General features: G+C 41.4%; 1 protein-coding gene across 5 annotated transcripts in view; it reads right to left on the reverse strand.

Moving 5' to 3' along the window:
- The window catches only part of ank3a (ankyrin 3a), a 102623-nt gene that overhangs the window by 40767 nt on the left and 35135 nt on the right, over nt 1–26721 (reverse strand). For 4 of the 5 annotated variants that reach the window (XM_079854033.1, XM_079854032.1, XM_079854031.1 and 1 more), the window contains exons 14-25: nt 26256–26354; nt 25862–26059; nt 25612–25710; nt 22799–22996; nt 22608–22706; nt 22370–22468; nt 22190–22288; nt 21295–21390; nt 20638–20710; nt 19846–19884; nt 9390–9513; nt 2702–2804 (exon numbers count right to left, since the gene is read on the reverse strand). In XM_079854033.1, the coding sequence (XP_079710159.1) occupies nt 2702–2804; nt 9390–9513; nt 19846–19884; nt 20638–20710; nt 21295–21390; nt 22190–22288; nt 22370–22468; nt 22608–22706; nt 22799–22996; nt 25612–25710; nt 25862–26059; nt 26256–26354 (1326 nt within the window). Of the gene's footprint in view, nt 1–2701; nt 2805–5471; nt 5484–9389; nt 9514–19845; nt 19885–20637; nt 20711–21294; nt 21391–22189; nt 22289–22369; nt 22469–22607; nt 22707–22798; nt 22997–25611; nt 25711–25861; nt 26060–26255; nt 26355–26721 lie in introns of all 5 variants that reach the window. The other variant, XM_079854029.1, reaches the window with a different exon arrangement.

The raw sequence follows: 26721 nt of genomic DNA on the forward strand, positions 1-26721 counted from the left end.
CAAGGCAGGCAGCTCAATCACTTTTGGAAGACAGCATCTGACACTGAAGGAAAAATAAAAACAGTTTAGTATGCAGTATCGCACTCTCTCGCTTGCACTCTCAAGGAACTCTCAAGGCTGTATGAATACTAAACCTCACAACTATTATGTTTAGTTAAGGCAAATGGTTGTCATATTTGATATGCTTAAGTGAATCCAATTCAAATTTTAATCAAACAAATTCAGTGGACTAATAACTATATCTCTGCATTCTTTAGGAATTCATTTCTCAAGAGTCTGGTGTGAACATTTGCTCCTGAAAATGGAAAGAGCAACCAAACTCTGAACAGGAAAACACATCATGGAAAAGCTTGACAGAGTCCAAGTGTGACTATCCATCTCTCTCCTTCTCCCTCTCTTTATCTTTCTGCCAGCGTCTGTTTATGGATAGATTGAGGTCAAGCATTTTGATTATTAGACCGAAAGTCTCAAGTCTTTCGAGTTTATTAAAAGGCACATTTGGAAATGAGAATGTGACACTGGACAAAAGAGAACAGTGTGTTTGTATCCGTGTGGATGGGGACCGGGCATTCGCAAACCCCATGGGACCCAACACAAATATTCCAGGACATTTTGCTGTGTTGTGGAAAGTCCTGAGGAAGAATGCCAGACAATAAATGAAATAAAAAATAAAGCTTTAAATTAAGTGTCTGTAAATACTATGTAATAACATTTAAATTAAGCATTAGACACAATGCATTTATTGTTGTTACATGATTGTACTTATATTTATTTTTTAAATACCTGCATGCAATTACAGCTGTAATTAATTTCTGTAATAACATCTGTATTTACACTGTTGACCCTTCCCTTACACCTTAACACACCCTTAAACCTACCCATACCACCAAACTTGTCCTAACCTTACCTGTATCCCACATCAATAACAGCAAAAGTGTTTTGCAATACAACAAAAACAATGAGTTAACTGTACCTAACAATTTTTTATGCAAGTACATAGTTGTTAAAACACACAATATAAAGTGTGAAAGTGCATAAAGCAAACCTTATTTTTTTTATGTTGTATATAATTTCTAGTGGTGACCACTGACCAGTGATGAAGATCAAGTGTGATATCTCAAAGCGGTGCAGTGGCACACACACATAACACACAAATTTGAGGTAAAATAAATTGAAGTCAATTTTGAATATATTTTCCCAGTATTGAATGAATTAATTATATTTAAAATAAATTATAAACAGGGTTGTTATTGTTAACTAAACCTAAAAGTAAGACTTTTAGTTTATTATTATTAGTTATAAATTAGGGCTGTCACTAACAATTCTTTTGGTAATCGAGTAATAGGTTGATTATTTTAACGATTAATTGAGTAATCTGACATTTTTTGTGGTAATAAAAATAGATCTAAGCAAAGACCTAAGCCTTTAAAATGACTTAAAATACATATATAATAACAATGAGGTAATAATATTTTGTTCAAATGAAGAATCAAATGCAAATAATCAGATGGTTTATAGAACAACACTGATAAAATACATAATATACATAATATAAACAATCATCTAATGTACATTATGTATTATAACGAATGCCTACAGAGGGTGCCAACGGCCAGGTATTGTTACACTTCACTGCAGATTAAATCCTTGTTTAATATTGTCCAAACAACATTTAATTCAAATGTTTACTTAATCTTTAATATTTGGCCACTGCTTTACTAAAGAAATGCGAAAGCCACTTTTCTTGAACAGCGAACGTTTTCTATAAGAATAATATGTGGACATCCAAACATGCAAACTCAGAGAAATGGTTTAAACTTTTATTTTGAAATCACGATAATCAAGACGCATATTTAGAAACATATTGACGTATTCTCCTGTGTTGGTGAAGGTTTACAAATGATTTCCCTAACAAATCGGATAAAATGGCGCACACTGCATTCCCAAATGAACGTTACGCAACCCAAACTCACAGCATATGCAGAGATGGAGTTTGAAAGGCTCCATGCATATAAATGATAACAATTCATGTGGAGCAGCATTTAGTGTGAAAGGAGCCGCTCTGAGACGCACGGAACCTCATTTTAACCGCAAAAAAATGCAGGGCATATATTTATTTAATTGAATCGCAGCCTTTGTGAATTCACAATAGCACTACGCTATGGTTTGGTTTTACGGTAATACATTGTGCAGGTATAATAATGCGGTTCATGGATTCTCGTCCGTGGAATGGGCCACTTCGCATTCACTCCGGTATTTTGCCGGTAACTCGACACGGGTAAAGAAAAAACGAATTAAAATTACAACTGAAATAAAAATTTTAAATATTTAAAATACAGAAATAGAAATATTTTTAATAGTAATAAAAGTGATCAAAGCACATAATTAACTGACTAAAATGAAAATGAAAATATAAAAGAAAATATGAAAATAAAAGCTAATTCAAAATATTAATAAATAGTAAAGTAGTATAAAATATAATAATACAACACTGTTTATAAATATGATTTTTTTTTTACTTCATCTTTGATGTATTCATCACATTCTAAGCATTCTAGGATTGCCTTTCCTACTATGGATGATGCTACCTTAGTATTTGGCAAAAAGAACTTACTACTTCTTACTACTTTCTGGAAGTATAACACAGAGTATAACAATACTGAATGAGAGTGAGAGAGATAAAGAGAGTAGGGATTCTCACCGTGTCTTTGGTAGGCGCCAGCATCTCTTCAATCATCATGCTGTCTCGAGCGAAGGAGCTTCTGTTCAGAGTGTTGGACCTGTCTGAACTGAAGGAGCGCAGACTGGAGTGTGTAAGAAGTTCACATATGTACACACGCACAAGCAGATACACACAAACATAAAGCAAAAGACACAAACAGGGACGAACAAACATAAACACAAAACAAAAACACAAAAGTTACAACATGCAACATCCAGGGAGAACAAAAGCAAATCCCCTTCAGAGAAGAGAGGAGAGAAAGGGATGTCTGATGGACAGAGAGGAGGAAGTAAGAAGAAAACCGATATGGGCAGACCATGTAGAAGATAAGTTGAATGGGCAAGTTGAAGTTGAATTTACCCTTCATCGGAATTTTAACCCATTAATACTATCAGTTAAAATCAGTTTAAAAAGTAATTTAAGCAATTTTTCAAGATATTTTTTTAAAAAATTGCTGCGTGGTTAAAAAATACACTACATACACGCGCATTTTTTTTTATAAGTCCGTGTATAAGACGCATTTTATTATTACATGCAAAAATAATCTAAAATACCGGTAAATAAAGCAAAATGTTTACAAATATTATAAACACTATAAATATAAGGCTATTTAGTTCCCCTCACTCCACAACAAATCCTTTCAATTTAATGGTATTTAGAACAGAACAAGAATGAAAAATATAAGTAGCTATATAAACGTCAAGCTAAAACTAATTAATTTAAAGCATAACTGAAACTGAAACCAGCGTTGGGTTCTCGTAGCCTCCCTCTCTCGTTCAGCATGAATCCAAATGTTTCCATATTCACAATGTATTTGGATGCTAAAGCAATATTTAGTATGTAAATGTACTTCACTCATACAATATTGACATAAAACATCATCATTCACATATTAAAAAATAAAAATAAAAATAAAAAAAAGTGCTTGGCATAAGAGCACATTGGGGCGATTCTACTACGGACTATTTAAATTGAGCAGTGTAACTTTTTATGTTTGGTTGACTATTTTTTGGCTGCGATGTCAAGTTAGTAATGTAATAACTGATATGTATAGTCTTCAGTCACATGATCCTTCAGAAATAATTTAAAACAGTTGTGGCTGCTTAATATTTTTGAAGAAATTGTAATATTTTCAGGTAATATTTGATGAATAGATGAATCTCTTTCTAAAAACTCTTACTGACCATAAACTTTTGAACTGTATATTTAAATTAACAGAGTCTTACGCTTTGTATGCTAGTGCTAGTCAAATTTATCCTGAAGTGTTTTGAAAAAAAGAAAAGAAAAAAACATCCACTAAGAGCAGTTATAGCAAGCACCACTAATAATAAACTGACAATTTGAGCTAATTTCAAATTTACGACTACATGTGCACGTGTGCACCCTTCTGCAGTGCTCTTAGAAATGCCTGGATCTCTGCAGGACAGCAGTCTTGGGTTGGTTGTACAGTGTGTGTATGAGAGATTGAAAATTCTGCAGCAATCAGCAGGATTTAAAGGTACAGCACTGTAGCGCACACAGCAGAACCGTGCACGAGGGTGTGTTTACGGAAGAAACGGTGTTGGTTTGTGTGTGCTAGTCTTTGGATGAATGGGTTTACAACCGTCTTTCTGTGTCCTCCTCTCGCACATCAGTTTCATTCGTCCTGATTGGCATTGTTTTTATGGTTCTATAGCATTACAGCAGGTGAATCCATGTTCTCTGCAGTACACACTCTCTCATTTCCCTCCTCTGCATTACCTTATCTCTTTTTCTTTTCGTTCTTCATCATTTTCCTCCTTTACTATGCACTTCTTCTCTCTGTCTAATTATCTCGTTCTGAACAGAGACAGTATTTTAAAAGAAGGCTGTACTATGGTTTTGTGTGCATTGCATGTGAAACAGCATACAAAGAAATGAATGAATATTTGTTCTCTTTTCCTAACAGGCTTAGCTATGTTATAATCATATGCCTCCTATCTAATGTTCTGCGATCAATGTGCAAATATGTCTGCTTGGAATAACTATTCTCTCTATGCTTCTCTATCAAAAACCAAACATGCTTATAATACCATATCTGCTCTTAATTTTGCAATAAAATTGACCTGTGATCAATGTTGTGAGTAATGGCCAATTAAATGTGGCATTGCAATTGCTGACTGATCAGCTTGAAGCTTTTGTCCCTGGATGTTACATAGAGCATCACAACTGAAACAACAGCAAAACACAACATATATAAACACAGTCCATGCCACACTGAACAAAAACTCAAAGCAACCAAAATATAATAGTTAGCACACTAATCATTAATATTTCAGACATCAATAACATTTAAAACAATATTTCACAACACACAACTACTGCCCGCTTTTCCTTTTATTGAAACACTCCTCACATCTTTTCAATTTATAATCCGCCTTCAAAAGTGTTGGATGGCTTTTGTGTAACCGATAAGAAGCAGGTTTGGCTTCGGAGCCAGAAAGAACAAATCAAACGTCAACACAAGAGGAGTTCAGAGACCAGAACTCCATTTGAAATGCATGAATTTGTTTTCTCAGGCCGAGGAGCTCAGGCCTCAGTGTATGAAAGGGATGAGACTCCATAGAAACGCACTGCACCAGATGACATGGTGGAGCGAGGCATGATGGGAGTTGTAGTACGTATGAAAAGGGGCAGTGACAGAAACGACAGCTACGGAGAGAGAAGGCGAAAGGCACAGAGAAAGAAAGGCACAGAGAAAGAAAGGCAGAGAGTAAGACATCACTCTTACCTTATCCTGGGGCTAGAGAGAGTGAGAGAAGCGAAGAAAGAGAAAAGAGTAAAATGTACTGGACGTGGCAGAAGCAGTGAGAGTTAAGCATGGCACTGAGGCTCTGCCACAGCATGTGTTGTGCTCCTAGACGGGACTGGGTGTGTGTTTGGCAAAAACGAGCAACATTAGTAGCCCTATCTAAGAGCAAACAATGCCAGGCTGATGTTAACAAAACAAAAGAGGCAGAATATGAAACTGTAGAGTAGAATATCATTAAGAAACATCAAACAATCCAAATAGCAATAAGCATTTCTAAAGCAAGTAAAAATAATTTTCAGACATGAAACAGTATGTCTTACCTTGGCTAAGCAGCTGGGATACTGAGTATTTTGCAAATGACAATAATCTATACAGCTAATTTGACTCACATTTGACTATTTAATACCTCTTGTGTCAATATCCAAATACAGCAAACCATAGAGCTAATTCTTCCCTCTGAGCTACACAAGTTCTGAGCACAAAATTGAAATGATCAATTCAATCAATCCATCATAACTAAAGGTGATAACTGGAGACTGAAGGTCTGTATCCATCACATCACACCCTCACGTTCACACAAAAAGAGTCACGCACTTTCCAGGCTTTGTCACTCAGTGTTCTCTTCCCCGTGATGACGTCATTGTTTTCAGTCATTTATTCCACGTCCTCGAATGCTATGACAATTGGCACACAAAGGCCAGCCAATCAGAACTAAATGTCCCGTGCAACAACAGAAAATTAGGCTCCATTGTGCCACATAATGCTTGCATGACAGGACTGGTACCTTTCCATGCTAGTGTCCCCATTTATCTCACCTACACTCATCATCCTTCTGCAACGACAACCCTGACGAGATGACCTCTTAAATGAGGGGATGGGCACAAAACACCACAAATGTGTGTCATCTGCACTAAACCTTTCTGAGAAACGTAGCTAGTTAGATTTTGTAAAAGGTACTGAAAAACATTGTTGAAAATTTGTACCTTTAGGCATACAACATCATGTGGCTTTTTTCTAAAATGTGTAATCTGATCAGATTTGGTGCTTACAGGGACATCATCCTTGTTATAGCATAAATAGACCATATAAATACCAAACCAACTTAGGAGATGCAACAAAACACAACATGGGTCAATGCATTAGGTTGTTCAGGCCACATAAATAATGTAAACTGTACGTTAAAATTTAAAGTTTTGATGGACACAACATGTAATGTGACCATGTTTAGAGGGATAGATGGGGGGGGGAAAGGGAAATTAAATTAAAGGGAAAAATGAAAATTATCCTATAAATTTACATAAAATGATAAATGATTAATCAAGCCATTCTAGATCCTATGACTCTTCTTTCAGACGAACACAAATATCCTGGATATTTCAAGCTTTATAATGGGAGTGAATGGGGGGTGAGATTTTGAAGCCCAAAAAAATGCACCCATCCATCATAAAAGTAATCCATACGTCTCCAGGGGGTTAATAAAGGCCTTCTGAAGTAAAGCGATGTGTTTGTGTAAAAAATATATAGCTATAATAACTAGCTCCTGGCAGATGAACCTAAGCATACAGCGCAAGTCGACCTGCGTCACAAGACTAAAGGTCCTAAAATTTGCGTCCGAAATTTTTGCACGTTAAAAAATAAATACAAACCCACGTTATGTCAATCACGCTTACACACTGCCTCCGAAACTTTTGTCCGTCACAAAAAATTCGGATCGGGTTCGATTTTCTGCATTTTTCGCATCTGTAGCAAGCATTTTGAATGACAATTCCGAGCCACCGAATGACAAATACGAAAAAACGCATGCGAAAATTTGAACCCTGACGTGATGTAGGCCTATGACGTAGGATGTAGGAGTATCGTAAGCGTAGACGCCTCTCGTGGTTTAAACAAATAGGCTCCTCTTCTCTTATATCCAAATTCTCTGACATTTCTCCTTAAAATTTCTCGTTTTAGGCTTCTAATTCGTGACTGGTGTTTTGTTTTGCTCTATCCTCTGCGCTTCCGCGTTCATCATTGTGTCATGCGTCAGGTAAGGGGTTACTCTTCCACCGCAAATGACTGCATACGGCCGTCTGCCGGAAGCTAGTTATTATAGCTAATTCAGTTTTAAACATGGATATTTTACTTACAAAAACACATCGCTTCACTTCAGAAGGCCTTTATTAACCCCCTTGGGAGCCGTATGGATTATTTTTATTGATGGATGGATGCATTTTTTTGGGCTTCAAAATCTCACCCCCCATTCACTGCCATTCTAAAGTTTGGAAGAACCAGGATATTTATAAGTCTTCGTTTGTGTTCGTCGGAAAGAAGATAGTCATATACACCTTGGATGGCTTGAGGATGAGTAAATAATAATAATTTTCATTTTTGGGTGACCTAGGCTATACCTTTAATTATACCATGGTCTGGGTGAATACACGATTCTGACTGGCTGCAGGGTGTCCATTAAAAAGTGATAATGTACACCTAGGAAAGGCGTCCCGTCAATTTGCCTGATGACAGTTCTAAATGATTGCGCTGGCTCAAACTCACTGATCAACTGCTGCGGTCGGGTCGCTGTGGCCACGTTGCTTGGCAACGCCTGTATACGGGAGATATTAAATAGTGCGCTCGACTTAATAAATAAAAACCCTCACGATTTTTACTCTAAAACACATTAAAGTATTATTAATTGATTAAATATTTCTTTCTTTCGTAAGTGACCATGGTATAAGCGGGATAATGCCCTTCGAGGTGTCCATTAACAGAAATTAATGGACCGCTTCGCGTCGGACGGTTCACGCCTCCGCGTCGTCCATTAATTTCTGTTAATGGACACCTCGTCGGGCATTATCCCTTACGTAACCAATATGTGTACTTTCTTAAAGCTAAAATAGAACTCGCAGTCATAATCCTCTATACAAATCTATTTACACTGTATATCTCCAATCAATCTTTCAATGTTTTTGCTGTGAATTATACTAATGTGTTTGGTTTTACAACAACTGGAAACTCTACTGTCTTCAGTTTTCATGTTTGATAAAATCACAGTTTGCAACCATGAATTATTATTACTGTTAAAAATACAAAAGTTTCCCAGCAGAACATGCAACAATTTTGCCTAAAGTGGAATAACTGTATGATATTATCTCTTTAAAAATATTAAATACTGTAAAGATTAATGTCTGCACTAAAAGTACAACAGGTACAACAGGTACTATTTGCAAAGTACAACAGGTACTATTTGCATAACAATTTCTCATAATTTTATCCTGTCATCTAAAAACACTAGTGTCATGCACACTTTAACTTGAATGGCACATGGTGAGTTGAATTTGTGTAGTGGGAACAGTTTCCTGAGAACCAGAATATCCCAGTGTTTTTATTATTTCCAGTAAACAACAGGATATGAAGACTGACAGCTCTGAATGCAGAGTGAATCTGGCCAAGATTTGGCTTTCTCTCTTCCCTGATGTTTACCTGATGTCTTTTTGTTCTTGAAGCATTTTACTAATGCAGACTGAAAGTCAATACACAATGTCCTGTCATTAAAACAAAACGACCACAGCCTGGACTTGGTGTTTTAGTTTGCTTGCTTTAAGAGAAGTCCAGCTGAACACTATTCCCTTGTCTCACTCCACATCCTAAATCTATCCACATCATCCTTCATCCAAACATCTCCAAACATCTACACCTTCCATAACTTGCAGCACCATATAGGCTATTTTTGCCACTCATGGAGAACCAGTGAATAGTAAACAAACAGCTTCATGAAAAAGCAAGCATCCATATAAATAAAGTATAATTACATTTACGCACTTGACAGACGCTTTTATCCAAAGCCACTTACATTGCATTTCAAGGTACACATTTTACATTCTTATCAGTTCATATACAGTATATAAGTGCTGTTACCTGGCAGAGCGGGCTCCAATACTGAAACCCATGTACCCCTCCTGCGGCAGGGAGTCATCCCCCAACTCCCTCAGGTCCTGTGGCCGAAGATACTTCTCAGTCTCGCCAGTCATCGCATCTTCACCTGCAGGGATGAGACGGGCCTAAGGTGAGCTCACTTGAAGGTGAACGGGTAAGGTGACCTATCAGCAGCTGCGACAATCAGCTCCCCTTCGTTCTTCTAATTAAATAAAACCCAAAGCGACTTACAGTTCAATTATTGCCAAGACAGTCCGACTAGAACAATCTGAGGTTAAGTGTCTTACTCGAATGCACAATGTTACTAATTTGTGGATCATCTCTTGTGGTGTAAATAGACCACACAGTCTTCTTGTGTCATGCAAACATCCAGCTCGCAGCTTCTAGATTATTAATCTATGTCACATAACACCTGGGTGTTTTTCTGTCCCCGCTGTGAATAACAAAAGCTTAGTTGGCAATATTTCACTAACACATAGAGGAAACAGTTATTGCTGCATCAGGACACCACTGCGTCTCCTGCTATAAAGCACATTTCCATCACACCCCCAAGAGTTTCTTAAACCTGATGAAAAACAGCTAAAACCAGGCTATGCTGGTTTACAGGTCTCTCACACTCAGCACGGTCTGTTTGCTGGTTTTAGGGGTTTGGAGCAAGCTGGGATCTAGCTAAAATAAGGTAAGACTAGAAAATCATCTTAGCCTGGCAGCTTTTACGTGGTTTGTTTTCAGCAGGGAAAATATAGAAATATGACAATAAAAAAATATAGATCAAATTAAGTTTAATAGTTTAGTTTTACATTATATGATTTATGATAGTCCGTAAAAAACAAACAATTTAACCGACCTAAGATGGTTTGCTTAAGTTTGGACCTAATGGACCTAAGTTTGTTTGTATAGTTTAATAACAGATTCAATTGTAACGGTGTTTGTAACCGTCGAAATTAACAAAGCTGTTATATTAAAAACCACTTGCAAAAAAACAAACAAATAGTCACTATGCCAATGACAAAACAAGCAACGGCTGCGTCTCAAAACCTCGTTTGCTGCTAACTAACGTTAGACATTATCATAACATTCAACGCCGTCTAGGCAGATAGCTCTCGTGGTTTTCAGGGTGTCGTTATTTTACAAAATTAGGGCGCCTATGATGCACAAAATGACATCTAGGTAGGCAATGTTCTCAAGGTTTTGAGCCACAGCCAACATTTTTTATCATAAACGCGACTTTTGCTTGTCCTCCTCTCTCTCTCTGCGTGCTGCAGCCCCTCCCCTCCCGCTTCAGAACTCCTCTGTTTCCCTAACCGGCTCGCTAATTCCTTTCTACTCCGGTACCGAATTAACGACTTAATGACAACGAACACTCATGACAAAGACTAATAGATGACCCTGTCTAGAAATAGAAGACACGACATTTGACGTCATTCTGAGTTTTAAAAGTGTAACGTTACATCTGAATAACATATCCGAGCAGTGTCCAGCCGGCGAACACAGTATGCAGCAGAGCCCCAAAACACCGCAGTATTCTGACACAACGACTCACATAAAAGCGCTGCCATATCCCACTCCGATACTGATATATCCGGTATTAGCGTATTCCCCCGATATTTCGTTAAGTTCTCAATGAAGTCTGTATCCTCTGAGAAAATAACTGATGGTGAGGTTGGTCTAACGTTATTCCGGTTGATCATGTGAGAGTCGGTCGTCCCGAGTCGACCAGAACTCTCGTGGCTGGATTTGCGAGATTTACATCCGTTCATTCGCCCGGTAAAAGTTAAATCACAAGGCAGCCTGGGTCAAGTGAAGGAGGATCTACCAAAGCTGCACTCTCACATGTCAGGGGAGCTCTGCTCTTTTTCCAGCCTCCCGCGTGAGCGCAAGCACACACGCGCACACACACACTGAACACGCGCGCGCGCGCAGGATCAGGTCCGGTGTGTGTGTATGTGCTGCTGAAGATTTTGCAGGTCTAGCAGCAAGTACAAGGTGGTAACAAGACACCAAGTACTGTCAACATAGTTCTCTCAGGAGAATGAAGGAAGGGAGACAGTGCAAGCGCTTCTCTAATGTGTGTGTGTGTGTGTGTGTGTGTGTGTGTGTGCTGGTTTGGCTACTTGGGGTCAAATATAAAATAAAATAAAAATCCTCACAAATACAGAATGTTGAAAACTAACTTCTGGACATCTGAAATGGTCCTCGCTGTTTGAGATGATCATATCTCAATCATTTTAAGCTTTAAATTATTGTAGGTATTATTGATAAACCCTTATTTGGGGGCTTCAGACTGAAATCCACCCCAGAATCTTACAAAGTTAACAGGTCTGTTTCCAGTGTTATTATTAACTAATACTCCAACTATTAAAAACTGTTTAAAAATATACAAATTATTTTAAAAAATAAAAACTGAAATACTGCTGAAATATGTTTAAACGTTAATACAGCAGTTTAAATGCTAATACAAGTCTGTGTGGTAAAGTTCTCTTACGAGAGGTTCTCTCGTATTGCGTAAGGAACTTACGCTACGGGAAAAGTCATCTTTTCTCGAGATACTGAAGCCAAAAAATTATCCTTAATTAATTTTTCATAATTTGTCAACGCAGTGCAGCAGGCAGCACAGCAGAGCTAGAGCGGGCAATACTGCGTGCTCATTGGCTGCCGCGCGGCAACTGCTTAAGCCTACCAGTGAGCCCCGCGTGACGTCACGCCCAATCAGGGTGCGCGCGCCCTCGCGCGTCACAGCCCGCCAGAAGGGGCGGCGTCAGAGCGTATAAAAACAGGGCTCGGAGGCTTAATTCTCTGATTTCTGTCTCTTCAGCGAAGCTCTTCGCATCGCTGCTCTCTGAGAGAAGCCGTCGCCGTCGAAACCAGCAACGAGCCAGCCTAGGACAGCCTGAGGAAGCCGGACGAATCTTCGCCGCCTTCAGCCTGCCGTGCCAGCTCAGCTATCCGGCGATATATCCTTTCTCATTATGTGTTTCACTGATGTATCTTTACACGAGGCGTTGTTTCAAATGCCTCGCACCACTCCCCGCTCTCTCTCTCCCTCTGTCGAGCCGCGCAACTGCGCCTCTCACAAGGTGTGTTAGAGATGCGGATGATTACGGGGCTCGCTCTCTCCCTCTGTTCGAGCCGCGCAAAACGTGCCGCTCACAAGGGATCGCAGACGCGTACGGTCACGGGGCTAGCTTTCTTTACGTTACAAGAAAGCTACCCCCCTCCCCCCCGCCCGCCGTCTCCCGGCGAAAGGAGAAAAGAGTGTTCTAGACCCGCCAAGGCCGTTCTAACCTCCATCTATAACATATTTCTCAGTCCCCTCCTAGTTCAGGCTACTGGGAATATCTATACTGCAGTAAACGAGCCTGTCACAGCACACGCACGCCTGCAAACAGGATAACGCTCTCTGGCTACTCGCCCTCCCCGCACTCTCTCCCTCTGTTCGAGCCGCGCAGACTGCGCCGCTCACAAGGGATTGCAGAAGCTGACAGTCGCGGGGTTAGTTTTCTTTACGTTACAAGAAAGCTACTGTCCCCGCGTCCGTCACTCGCCGGTGATAGGAGAAAAGAGAGTGTTCGAGTCTCACCGAGGCTTGGCTACCGCCTTTCTCACATATTTCTCAGTCCCCTCCAAGTTCAGGCGGCTGAAAATATTAATATTGCAGTAAACGAGCCTGTTACAGTACACGCACGCCTGCAAACATGATAACGCTCTCTGGCTACTCGCTCTCCCCGCACTCTCTCCCTCTGTTCGAGCCGCGCGGACTGCGCCGCTCACAAGGGATTGCAGAAGCTGACAGTCGCGGGGTTAGTTTTCTTTACGTTACAAGAAAGCTACTGTCCCCGCGTCCGTCACTCGCCGGTGATAGGAGAAAAGAGAGTGTTCGAGTCTCACCGAGGCTTGGCTACCGCCTTTCTCACATATTTCTCAGTCCCCTCCAAGTTCAGGCGGCTGAAAATATTAATATTGCAGTAAACGAGCCTGTCACAGCACACGCACGCCTGCAAACATGATAACGCTCTCTGGCTACTCGCTCTCCCCGCACTCTCTCCCTCTGTTCGAGCCGCGCGGACTGCGCCGCTCACAAGGGATTGCAGAAGCTGACAGTCGCGGGGTTAGTTTTCTTTACGTTACAAGAAAGCTACTGTCCCCGCGTCCGTCACTCGCCGGTGATAGGAGGAAAGAGAGCGTTCGAGTCCCACCGAGGCTTGGCTTCCGCCTTTCTCACATATTTCTCAGTCCCCTCTAAGTTCAGGCGGCTGGAAATATTAATATTGCAGTAAACGAGCCTGTTACCTTACACGCTCGCCTGCAAAACATGACGACGCTCCGGCTACTCGCCCCGCTTCCCGCGCAAACTGCGCCGTTCTCAGGGATGTCAGAGCGGACGGTCACGAGTAATGCTCAGCACCCCGCGTGCCTCACTCACCGGCGGAATGAGGAGGGAGATGTTTGTAGCCCCGCTGAGGCCGGGCCATTCTCCAATTCCCATACGTTTCTCAGCCCCCTCTGAGTTTAGGCGGCTGAAAATGTTAATGTTGCAGCAACGAGCCTGTTATAATACACGCACGTCTGCACGCTATCGCCGACGAAAAACATGACCCGCACTCTCTTATGCTCGAGCGAACCGATAGCCTATGCACTCTTCCCCTGTGGCTCAGTGGCAGAATAACAGGCTTTCACACCAGAGACCCGTGTTCGATCCCGGCTCTGGCAGCAAAATTTTTTATGCTGTTCGCTGATCCAAGCTCGCGGCCAGCTTCTCACACGCAGAAAGTGTGTGTATTGCAGCCAATGAGTCAGTTATACAACTCGCTCGCCTGCACACAAACGCTGTTCGTACAGCGGCCCAGAAAATCTGGCAAAGAGTGTTAATTCTGGTTATTCGGCTCACGCCGACGGTGTTTGAGTGTAGTAAATATGCCCACGACCCAGTGTTCATTTCTACACACAAGCACAATTCCCCCTGTGTACCCCACAGAGCACACTCACATAAAGCGCGCACTTGCCGCTCGAGTGTTAAGTGTAGGAAAGGTGCCCGCTCACGAGTGCTCACAACCACACGCTGTTCGCTCTGTCTCACACGTTCAGGGTTCAGATATCGCCACTGCCACCGGCCGTGTTTTAATAAAGAGTCCTGTGCCCGCTCCCCTGCGTTCACACTCTGCTATAAACACTCACGCGCGCTCTCTCAGCGCAATCCGGCCGGTCACTGCTATCAGCGAGTCCCCGTCTCGCAGCACTGTCTCGGCGCGCACCGCGCGCCCGCCACTGCAGTTCCCTCGTCCCGCGCTATGCAGCGGGCAGGACTCAGAGGCCATTCGACCCCTAGCTATGAGTGCGAATGCATGGAAAGCTATTCCGGGTGTGTCGACATGGGTGCTGGACACGGTAATACAGGGCTATTCGCTACAGTTCAGTCGTCGGCCTCCGCGCTTTCAAGCCCGGACCGAAATGAAAGTGAACGCAGAAGCAGCCCATCTGCTTCATGCAGAAATAGCGAAGCTGCTACGAAAAAAAAAAAAAAAAAAAGGCGATAGAGAGAGTTCCTCCTTCTCTGACCGAGGCGGGCTTTACAGCCGTTATTTCCTCGTGCCCAAGAAGGACGGTGGGCTCAGACCCATATTAGATCTGAGACATTTGAACAGGGCTCTCATGAGACGGCCGTTCAAAATGCTTACGACCAGGCAGATCCTCGCGCTAATTCGCCCGAGGGACTGGTTCATATCTCTCGATCTGAAAGACTAGCGCAGTCAAAAGAGGAACTCATCTCTCACAAGATAGCGCTTCTCAGTCATCTGGAAAGCCTGGGTCTTTCGGTGAACTGGGCCAAGAGCTCACTTATCCCCAGTCAGTCAATTTCCTTCCTAGGAATAGAACTGGACTCGGTGGCGATGACGGCCAGGCTGTCAGAACAGCGCGCGCGCTGTGTTCGACACCTCGCGGCATCCTTCCAAAAGGGCAGATACCTCCCTCTGAAACGTTTCCAGAAGCTGTTAGGCCATATGGCATCAGCCGCAGCGGTCCTACAGCTGGGTTTACTTCGAATGCGCCCGCTTCAATGCTGGCTGAAATCGAAAATACCCCGCGGAGCGTGGGTTTCGGGCAGCGCTCAAGTCAGCGTGACTCAGGTCTGTGTCTCAGCCCTGCAGCCCTGGCTAGCGCCCGAATGGTACCGACAGGGAGTGACAATGGGAGTCATCTCACACCGCAAAGTGGTCTCGACAGACGCGTCCAACATGGGTTGGGGAGCGCTTTACGGGGGCAGACCAATCTGCGGCCCCTGGTCGGGCCCAGAGCGGAACCTCCATATAAACTGTCTGGAGATGTTAGCGGTCGAGAAGGCTTTGAAGCATTTTCTCCCATACTTGCGGGGACACCACGTGCTAGTTCGCTCAGACAACATGTCAGTGGTGTCCTACGTGAACCGCCAGGGCGGACTCAGATCCAGAGCCCTGCGCGCTCTAACAGAACGCCTTTTGGTCTGGGCTCAGGGCTCGCTGCGCTCGCTGAGAGCCGCGCACGTGCCCGGGCACCTGAACGACGACCCGGACAAACTGTCCAGGGACAATGTTACCCCAGGGGAATGGGCGTTATACAGCCAGACGGTACAGACGTTGTGGCGCCGCTTCGGCGAAGCGAAATTGGACCTTTTTGCCACAAGCGAGAACGCTCAGTGCAAAAGGTTCTTTTCGAAGAGCAAGGATGCGCTGGCCCAAGTTTGGCCCAGTGTCCCGTTGTACGCTTTCCCCCCGATCTCAATGCTGCCTCAGGTATTAGCAAAGATCAGGGAAACGCGCTGCGCAGTGCTCCTCATAGCCCCGCACTGGGAGAACCAACCCTGGTTCCCGGAGCTGGTGAGCCTGTCAGACACAGCCCCGTGGCCGATTCCGGCGAGGAGAGACCGTCTCTCTCAAGCCCGAGGGTCAATTCTGCATCCCCATCCAGAGCGCTGGTCTCTGCATGCGTGGGTAATCAACGAATATTCGCTGATCTACCAGAAGGGGTAGTTAACACGACCTCGCAGTCCAGAGCCCCCTCGACGAGGCGGCTCTATGCGTCTAAATGGTCAGTGTTTAACAAATGGTGTGCAGGGAAGAGTTTGAACTCTCAGTCCTGTGGGGTTCCACAGGTTCTGAACTTCCTCCAAGAGCTCTTGGACGCGGGCAGGTCCCCCTCCACGCTCAAGGTGTATGTTGCGGCGATTGCTGCGTTCGCCGACTCGGCGCGCGGCCGCGCACTAGGAAGAAACAAACTCATTACCCGTTTCCTGCGAGGCGCCAGGAGGCTGAACCCTCCGCGGCCACCTTCGGTTCCGATATGGGATCTGTCTTCGGTCCTGGAGGCCCTTAAAGCTTTTCCCTTCGAGCCGTTAGACTCTGTGGGTCTCTAATACCTCACTTTCAAAACCGTTTTTCTGCTGGCCCTCGCCTCAGTAAAACGTGTGGGTGACTTGCATGCGCTATCAGTTAGCGCGTCGTGTCTCGAGTTTGGACCTAACGACTCGTTAGTCATTCTCAAACCTAGACATGGCTATGTCCCTAAAGTGTTGGGTACTCCTTTCAGAGCACAGGTTATCTCCCTCTCAGCCCTGCCGCCGGCAGCCAGCGAGGTCGATAATAACCTCCTTTGCCCTGTCAGGGCGTTAAGGCTTTATATTACGCGCTCTGCAGCCTTCAGGCTCTCAGAGCAGCTCTTTGTTTCGTTTGGTGGGCACACCAAGGGTCTCGCCGCCTCGAAACAGACGCTATCCAGATGGATAGTGGACGCTATTGCGACAGCATACGCGTCCAAAGACCTGCAGTGCCCTCTGGGCATACGGGCTCATTCCACCAGAGGCGTTGCCTCATCGTGGGCATGGTCCAGTGGGATTTCCATTTATGACATTTGTACGGCAGCAGGCTGGGCCTCCCCGTCTACATTTGTTAGGTTTTATAACCTGGAAGTTCCCGCCCTGCAGGCTAAACTTCTTGCAGTCTAAAATCATGTTCATGCCCTGCTCTTCGCAGGCTGGATATTAGATTTGACTCTTCTGGTCGAGCCGCACTTTCAGGGAAAGCTTTTATATACAGACCGGCTGCGCCGCTCTGTTTCTCCCTACGGGTGCTTATGTACATGTGTTGGCCCGCATTGCTGGCCACCTCTCTCCCCACTCTTCACTCCCCGGGTCCCCTCCCCCTGGAGTTGTGTGTGGATGCATGGGGCGCACGGCGTTGACAAAGGGTTCCCGTAGCGTAAGTTCCTTACGCAATACGAGAGAACCTCTCGTAAGAGAACGATACTCGGTTACTCACGTAACCTCGGTTCTCTCTAGAGAGGGAACGAGTATTGCGTTCCCTGCCGTGCTTGCGCCTCGAGCTCATGTCGCTTCATTCGACAGAAACCAGAGAATTAAGCCTCCGAGCCCTGTTTTTATACGCTCTGACGCCGCCCCTTCTGGCGGGCTGTGACGCGCGAGGGCGCGCGCACCCTGATTGGGCGTGACGTCACGCGGGGCTCACTGGTAGGCTTAAGCAGTTGCCGCGCGGCAGCCAATGAGCACGCAGTATTGCCCGCTCTAGCTCTGCTGTGCTGCCTGCTGCACTGCGTTGACAAATTATGAAAAATTAATTAAGGATAATTTTTTGGCTTCAGTATCTCGAGAAAAGATGACTTTTCCCGTAGCGTAAGTTCCTTACGCAATACTCGTTCCCTCTCTAGAGAGAACCGAGGTTACGTGAGTAACCGAGTATCGTTTTATCAGCTAATGTCAATAGGTCTCTCAGGCACACATTCAGAGTCACTGTAGAACATTCTACTCATTACAAAGTGATAAAGAACATTACATAACTAAGGAAGTTCACTCTTCTCTCAAGTATAAACTACACACAAGATCTCATTTTAATCATGTGTGTATTTTGCTGTATTTGGCACTGTGCTATTTGTTGTGTGTGGGAGAGATCAGGCTTTGCTTAAATACATGAAATGTCCCCATAATGACAATTAAACTGACCTACACTGTGATAAAATGATTATTTAATTTTTTTAATGAAGGGATTAAATACATGGTTCAACACAGCCCCGGAAAATATCAGGGAATTCAAAAGGTGTGATTTCTAGGCCTGGATAGCCTACTCATGTAAATACAATTTTAAAACATAATAAATAAATTAAAAAAATTATAGTCATTATAAATGTTATATTTATGACAATAAAATATAGAAAAAATAATGTTATTCAAAAAACTATGTTTTTTATTGTATGACAAAAAGCGGTTTTATTCATTTCATAATTAAAGAAAATAGAAAAGTATCTCTATAAAATAAAAATATTTTAAATGACCCTATCCAGTCATCACAACTAACTGGAAAAGTCATGGCAATTAAATTAAATAAAAAATCCTAAATAGTAATATTTTAAAACAACAAAAACTAATAAAAAGGACATAAATTGATTAAAAATGAACTTAAAATTAAAATGAAAACAAAAATTAAGGCTAATTCAAAATATGAATAAAAACTATAATAGCATTTAAATAATACCAAAATAACTGGTTAGAAAGTAAATGTAATCATTTTAATTAAAATCTAGAAATGCATAAAGGTTTCTGTAAGGAAGGTTATTAGGTAATTAGCGTAAAATATAAACAATAGACGTCATTAGTCAGACAGGTGTGTGTTACAAAATAAGATTGGAGATCAAAAGTGGAGTGGTCATTGCTTCTGACAGACATGAGGCATGCCTGCACCGCTCAATACACAGACAACTAACCTATAGATATATTATAGGCGTCTGCTGCTAACACACGCGCGCACACATGCACTAATGCACATACTGCTCAGACAGCAGTTTCAACACTAGACGTCTGCATTTTACTGCTTTATTATATTCTAAGATTGTCTCTCTCTCTCTCTCTCAGGTAGAGGGGTGACACCTGTGGGTCCAGTCAGTGTCACCTGCGGGATTCTAAGTGTATCTGCTGACACACATGGTAACCGTACACCGTTATCTCTCTGTGTAACCATGGAGAGGGGTGCAGAGAGGGACATTATGCTCATGAATATTTCAGCGTTGAACCAGGAGACGAGAGAGAGAGTTTGGCATCATAGTCAACACGTGGAGTGTTTTCTTCTCCTCTTGATTCACTGCACGTCAGCTTCACTGCATCCCAGGCAACTGTATGAGTCACATACAGGCTTGTGTGGGCATGTTATTGTGTTTCTATGTGTGAGCATTTGTAAATATGTGTTTAAAGTCACAAAGGGGAAAAAAACTGTGTGTGTAAAGTTAGCATTCACAGGAAATCACAGCAATCACACTCGTGGTTATGTGCATACAGACTCAAGAAAACAGACACAGTGCGCTGCAAAGCCAGACGAGAGGAACGCATCAAAGCCGAGGGAGTGTGCGTGAAGCGAGGGATGATTAAAAAAGGGAGAAAAAACAGAACTGCAAAAGCGTGTACCTTCTTCCCCATCAGTCTGGGCTTCATGATCTTTCACAGCTGTCAAACATACAGTGCACAGCAATAGGTTAAACATACACGCTCACACACACGCTCACACACACACACACACACACACACACACACACACACACACACACACACACACACACACACACACACACACACACACACACACACACACACAGATTAATGAAGGCATATAGTGTTAGCCCAGTGAACATGGTGCAAGCTAGAGGGGAAACTGTCAAACTAAATGAACTAAATTTGAATATACCACTGGATGCAAGAATAGTTTAAATGATAATTCAATAATAAAGTGTGCATATGGTCACAGGTCAAGAGTTCTTTTCAGCATTATAAACCTACTGTATATAGTTCGCAAAGAAAGAGTGAAACAGTGTGTGTGTGTGTGTGTGTGTGTACCTACTTAATTATTTTGGGGACAAATCTGTACCCAAAAGTGATCAAAACCTGACAAAATCTCCAAACACCTCCCTAGGGACGTCCCCATTTGTAAATCTGGTTTAAAAATAAAAGTAATTACATTTTTTTTTTAAATGTAATAATGCATAAGGTTTTTTGTGATGGGTAGGTTTAGGGGTAGGTTTAGTGAAAGGGGATAGAATATACAGTTTGTACAGTATAAAAAACATTACGTCTATGGAATGTCCCCATTTAGATAGCTAAGTAAACGTGTGTGTGTGTGTGTGTGTGGGTGTGGGTGTGTGTGTGTGTGTGTGTGTGTGTGTGTGTGCGTGTGTGTTTAGATCAGTACTAGTTCAGCTGTACCTTCATCATCAGACATGTCAAGGAACTCATTCATGGTCTCCGGGACATTGATCTTGTGTTTCTCAGTTACAGGCTGGGCAAAAATGGAAAACATGCAAAATACAACAAAAGTTAGAGATACTTCCATAAGAATAAATAGTATAAAGTAGCAAATTATATTGGTAATATGACATAATATGACAACTTTTAAAAAATCACTGACAAACTATCAATGTAAAAAAAAAAAAAATGTTATTTTCATGGTATGGCCGATAACCAATACAGTGCAGATTAAATTAAAAATATAACAGAACAATTATTAAAAAAAATTTACATTAAAATTTTTCGGCAAAGGTAATCTAAATGTAAAAATAGAAGAAATGAGCCAGAATGATTAAATATCCAATATAGATCGAAAAATTAAATATTCTAATTGAAGTGTAATAAAAAAAAAAAAAATGAAATAATGAAAAATTTAAATTAAATTACTCAGACACTATGCTCAAAAGTGATTTGCATGATGCAGTTGGTTGGTGTGCATATGACAGAATGCAAATGCGAATTGAATAAAAGAACAATTGCCGAGTATTTTAAGTTTATTGTGGACATTGTTGCTGCAGTGGAGGATGTTGAGGGAAGTGGAAGGGGTGGTCAGGAGACAGATAGTGAGTATGTTACCGTGGCAGTGAGGTTTTCATCCGTAACTCCTCTCAGTGTGTCCACTACGGAGATGTACCCAAGTCGCCGAGCAATGGAGAGAGCCGTGTTCCCATTCTGCCACACACACAAACACACAAAACATTACTGTATACTATATTATCTGTAAATTAGGCGTTTCTTATGTACTATCATAATATGTAACATGCTTAATTTGAGTAAAGGAGAGAGAAGTGAAAGGTACACTACTCTGTAAGATTATTTCATATTTTTGAAAGAAGTCTCACTAAGGTTGCATTTACTTGATCAAAAATACAGTAAAAACAGTAATAGTGTGAAGTATTATTACAGTTGAAATAAATGTTTTCTAATTTCATATGTTTTAAAATGTAATTATAATATGCAAATTTGGTGCTCAAGAAACATTTCTTATAAATATCATTGTTGAAAATGATATATCTGAAAATCTGAGTGAAACAGCTTCTCGAACAAGAAAAAATGTAGTCTGTAAAAATCAGACTTTGGATTTTGTCTGATTGTGTCCATCGGGAACTGATTTGATCATTGGATTGTTGTGGTTTGCTATTGATGCTTGTGACAGGTTGTCTCGCCCTCACGCCAGTAAACACGTCATCAGAGAAGAGGAGAGATATCGTTGCAAGAGGGAGGGGAAGTTACTTTAATTAAAGATTAGAGGGCACATGAATTGTCGATTTTGATTTCATGCTTTGATATTTTTGTGTAAACCACAGTGCATTTTTTCAGGATTATTTGAAGAATAGAAAGTTCAAAAGAACAGCATTTATTTAAAATAGTTTTTTTAAACAATGTAAAAGTCTTTACTATCACTTTTGATCAATTTAATTCATTCTTGTTGAATAAAGTATGATTTTTTTTTAAATGCCTCAGTACTCACCAGTGTGAGCTCATTGGCCGAAGCTCCATACTGAAGCAGCATATTAATGATGTGGGTGTGGCCTTGCTGTGCTGCCTGGTGAAGAGGTGTGTAACCGTTCTATGCACAGAACGACAGCGAGAGTCAGTTTACATGCAAAACAAGATAATGTATCTTTTGACAAGCTACAAACCGACTCACTTTTGTTTTAGCATTAGGCCTGGCCTGATTCTCTAACAGGAAGTTAGCCATCTTCATGTTGCCATAGTGACACGCCACATGCAACGGAGTGTAACCACTCTATTAGGAGAATAAGAAGGACAAGTGAATATCAGACACTGATACAGACACGCAGCAGTTGACAATGAACCTCTGAATGAATCAGTCTGCTTGTGCTGGTTTTGTAATTATGGAAACGCCACAAGTTCTGACCCCTGACCTTGGTTTGGCCATCAATTTCTGCTCCATGGTTCAACAGCACTTCAGCAACGCCTGCCCTGTCATCCTGCGCAGCCATGTGCAACGGCGTGAGACCGTTCTGTTTTACAAACACACAGAGTGAGTCAAACTACTTTTAATCTCTAATATTGTGCTCTGTGTGTGTGTATATGCGAGTGTAAGTATGTTTACCTTATTGCCCATATTAACATTTGCATGTTTGGAGAGCAGCAGGGAGACAATGTCCACACTGCCCTCCTGTGCTGCCAGGTGGAGGGGGCTGATGCCCTGCCGGGTCACTGTGTTACACTCCGCCCCATATTCCAGCAACGTTGTACCAATCTCCAATTTATTCTTCTTAGCTGCAATGTGGAGAGGTGTGTAGCCATTCTAGAGAGAGAGAGAAATAAGATGCAAAGATTCAGTAATTTTTTTAGTACTTTTCTTGATTACACAAACCAAGCAGAGACTGCAAGACTGTAAGAAGTAACCAAGCACTTCATTCCTCTCCAAATTCCCAACCTGTTATCATGGAGATTACATTAACATCACTCAAGGTACATCAACTCTGGGAAAAAGCAAGCCATGAAATTTAGAACTGCAAAAATCATATACTTAATCCGCATTTTTGTCTTGTTTTTCATAAAAATATCTAAAAATGCTAAAAACAAGATCAGTTTACATACAATTGTTTTCCTCCTTGAGTAAAATATGAGAAAAATATGAGATACGTAGGAGGAAAAGCGTTGTATTTCAATGCTTTTATGTTTCCTTGCACCCGAGAAACTTTGTATTCACTCAAAAGTTTTGTTCCCCCGAGAATATTTGCGCTTAATCCCAAAAGTTTTGTGTTCCTCTGAGAAAATGTATTAAAAAATTAACACAAAAGCATTGAAATATATTTTTCCCTCCCATCTCATTTTTTTCCAATTGCCTTGTCCCTTTAGGCACTCCGAACAAACAAAATTTATATTTGAATTAATTAACGAATTAATTCAAGACATATTATCTGACAACAAACCTTTACATCTTACACAATCTTTTACTGTTAATCTTTTACTAAAATTATCCTGTATTTCTGTTTTAGATATGTTTACTAGAACACAAAATAAAAATAATGAGAAAGAAAATGATTTCTGCAGAGCTCAATGTGAGAATATGGCCTGTTTAACAACTCTTCCATGCAGTTTGAGTGAGTTTACTTTATTTTGCTTAAAGTTAATCAGATTTTATGCAATTTTAACTTTTCAGCCTTCATGACATCCTCTACAAATGTGATTTGAACATGGCAACAAAGTCACAAACAGCACGTAGTAACTCTTCAGATGTGATTTGGTATGTAGGGTCAGTAATAGCTTTGGTAAACAGCATGGAAGGGTTAATCCAGCAACCCAACCTCATACCTTTGCTGCAGATTGAGGAGATGCTCCCTGGTCCAGCAGTAACAGAGCCACTCTCTGATTATCATAGTGAGCAGCCACATGCAGCGGTGTTAACCCAGTCTACAATATACACACAGACCCCAGCACGACCACAAGCACCCACGCCAGCATGCAACACACATACACACAAACATTGGACGCATGCATGCATGTCAGCACATAGGTGCACACACACACGCACGCGCACACGCATGCACACACGCGCACACACACACACACACACACACACACACACACACACACACACACACCCCCCATGTTAAAGTTAAGAGGGAAGAAATCCCAGCAAACCACATTAAACCACATTAAGATTATGGAGGACCAAACCTGCAGAAATTAAAAATAGATAAATATATAACATGTACAATATATAACATGCATAAAAATAAAATTAAAATAATTAAAATAATAAATGACTATAATTCATTTTTTATTTGATTTAATCGTGAATTTATTTTTGTATTACTTTTTTCTTTCTTTATTATTTTCAGATTTTAGGTTGATGACACCCAGACACCCAGTTGCCAGTTGGTTTCTAGTTGTTGTTGTTTTTGTGTAATCACAGAAGAAATCTTAACTAGGTTTACTAGGTTTATTTGAACCTAGGTTTGCGATGCTTGGGGGAAATGCGGCCCTGGATTGGCAAGATTTTCTCAGTGAAAAAAGTAATACAAAAATAAATTCAGGATTACATCATAGTGTAATGCTATGATGAATATTCAAAAGGATATTTGTTTTATCAAGTCATTTTTTATTTTTTTATTTTCCTATTATTATATTATTACTATATATCTATTTATAATTTCTGCAGGTTTGGGCCTCCATATTAAGCAAGCGGCAATGAGCTGACACATAATATGAAGTAAAAAAAAACCTTCCACAGGATGGGTGTGTCTTTCCTTAACACAGATTAAGCTGTGATATTTCTGTATATCTGTATACTATTGTTGTACGTATTAAGAAGCTTATTCTTTGTTAAGGAAACCAGACCTTCATGACAGCACAACTGACGTAATGACTCGTCAGCTTTATGAGTCTCTCAATAAATCTAGTTATGTGGATGACAGTTATACTTTGTAGTTCAAGAATAATAAGAGGAACCATTTGGAGGAAGGTTGACATGAACAGACGAAGACAAATGAAGGTCCTGTCCCAAATGACGCCCTCTGTCCTTGTGGTTTAAGGCGTCATTGGTTTGGCTGGTTACTGTGGCCCAGTTAGCCCCTGCTGGTAGATGTTGTAACTACACCATCTGGCTACAAAAAGCAGGTTTCTCCATTGAAGGCCATTCAGAAGTAGCCAAGTATTCTGACCAATTGTTTTTTTGCAAGAAACATTTCAAATGTAAATAGTTCATTATATTTATATCATTATTAATATAATATTATATTTTACCAGTGCCTAAATTTCGGGCTTTTATGGACTTTGCCAAGCTCAAGTGAAGTCCACATCAAGTGAACATTTGGAGTAAGACCAAGCTGTATTATGAAATGCACAAGGCGACTCATATAAATCTTGCATCACTATACAAATGTGCAATGATGTATGCATATGTTCACCAACCTTGCCTGCTGCATCCGGTGCAGCTTTCTTCTGCAGTAGAAGATTGGCAACTTCTAACTGCCCATACTTTGCAGCCACATGAAGGGGAGTGAATCCTTTCTGTGGATGTATATATGGGCATGAAAGAGAACAAAAAACAGTGAAAAGGATTCTCATGACAGAGTCAGCTTGAATCATCTGATCAGTCTCAGATGTTTGAACCCCACTGTGTGTGGGCATACAGCACAAACACACACACACACACACACACCTTAGTTGCTGCAGAGAGGGAGGTTCCCTGCTCCAGCAAGAGAGCTGCTATCTCCTGATGGCCCTCGCGGGCGGCGAGGTGGAGAGGGGTGTAGCCGGAGGTGGTGGCAGCATTGGGAAGTGCCCCCTTCTGAAGCAACTGCTGCACAATATCCAACTTTCCCAGACGGCTAGCTATATGCAGGGCTGTTTGGTCATCCTAGAAATTGTCGTTATGGAAATAAAGAGTGGGAGAGAGAGATGAGATGAGAGGCAAAACTGCAAAGCACATTTTTCATCTGTCATGTTCTAATCATGTATGTGGTGGGATGTGGACAGAGGTTTATTCAAATTTGAGCTTGTGTGTGTGTGTGTGTGTGTGTGTGTGTGTGTGTGTGTGTGTGTGTGTGTCTCACCTTGGCTTTGATGTCCACTTTAGCACCATTCTGTAGCAGATAGCTGACAACATCAGCCTGGCCGGCCCTTGCTGCCATGTGCAATGCTGTTTCACCTCTCTACAATACAACATTTGTGTCCAGAACATTGGATGAAGTGCATGTGATTTGCAAGCTTTAATATATTAATTAAAAATTAGTTATAAACTTATTATATAACAATATTATTCATGTTATGGAGTACTTTTAATGCAAACAAATTCAAAGGAGTGTATGAATTTTATTATTCAGTATGCCAATATAGCCAATTATAAAAATTCTACTAAAATATACATTTAAAAAAAAAATTGCTATCAACCAAAACTTTTCCATGATTACATTTTGTATTGATCTTCTCATTCAGATAAATCACACACACACACACACACACACACACACACACAAACATATACATGTATATATATATATATATATATATATATATATA

Source organism: Squalius cephalus (genome assembly GCF_949319135.1).
Source record: "Squalius cephalus genome assembly, chromosome: 20".
NCBI classification, from domain to species: Eukaryota; Metazoa; Chordata; class Actinopteri; order Cypriniformes; family Leuciscidae; genus Squalius; species Squalius cephalus.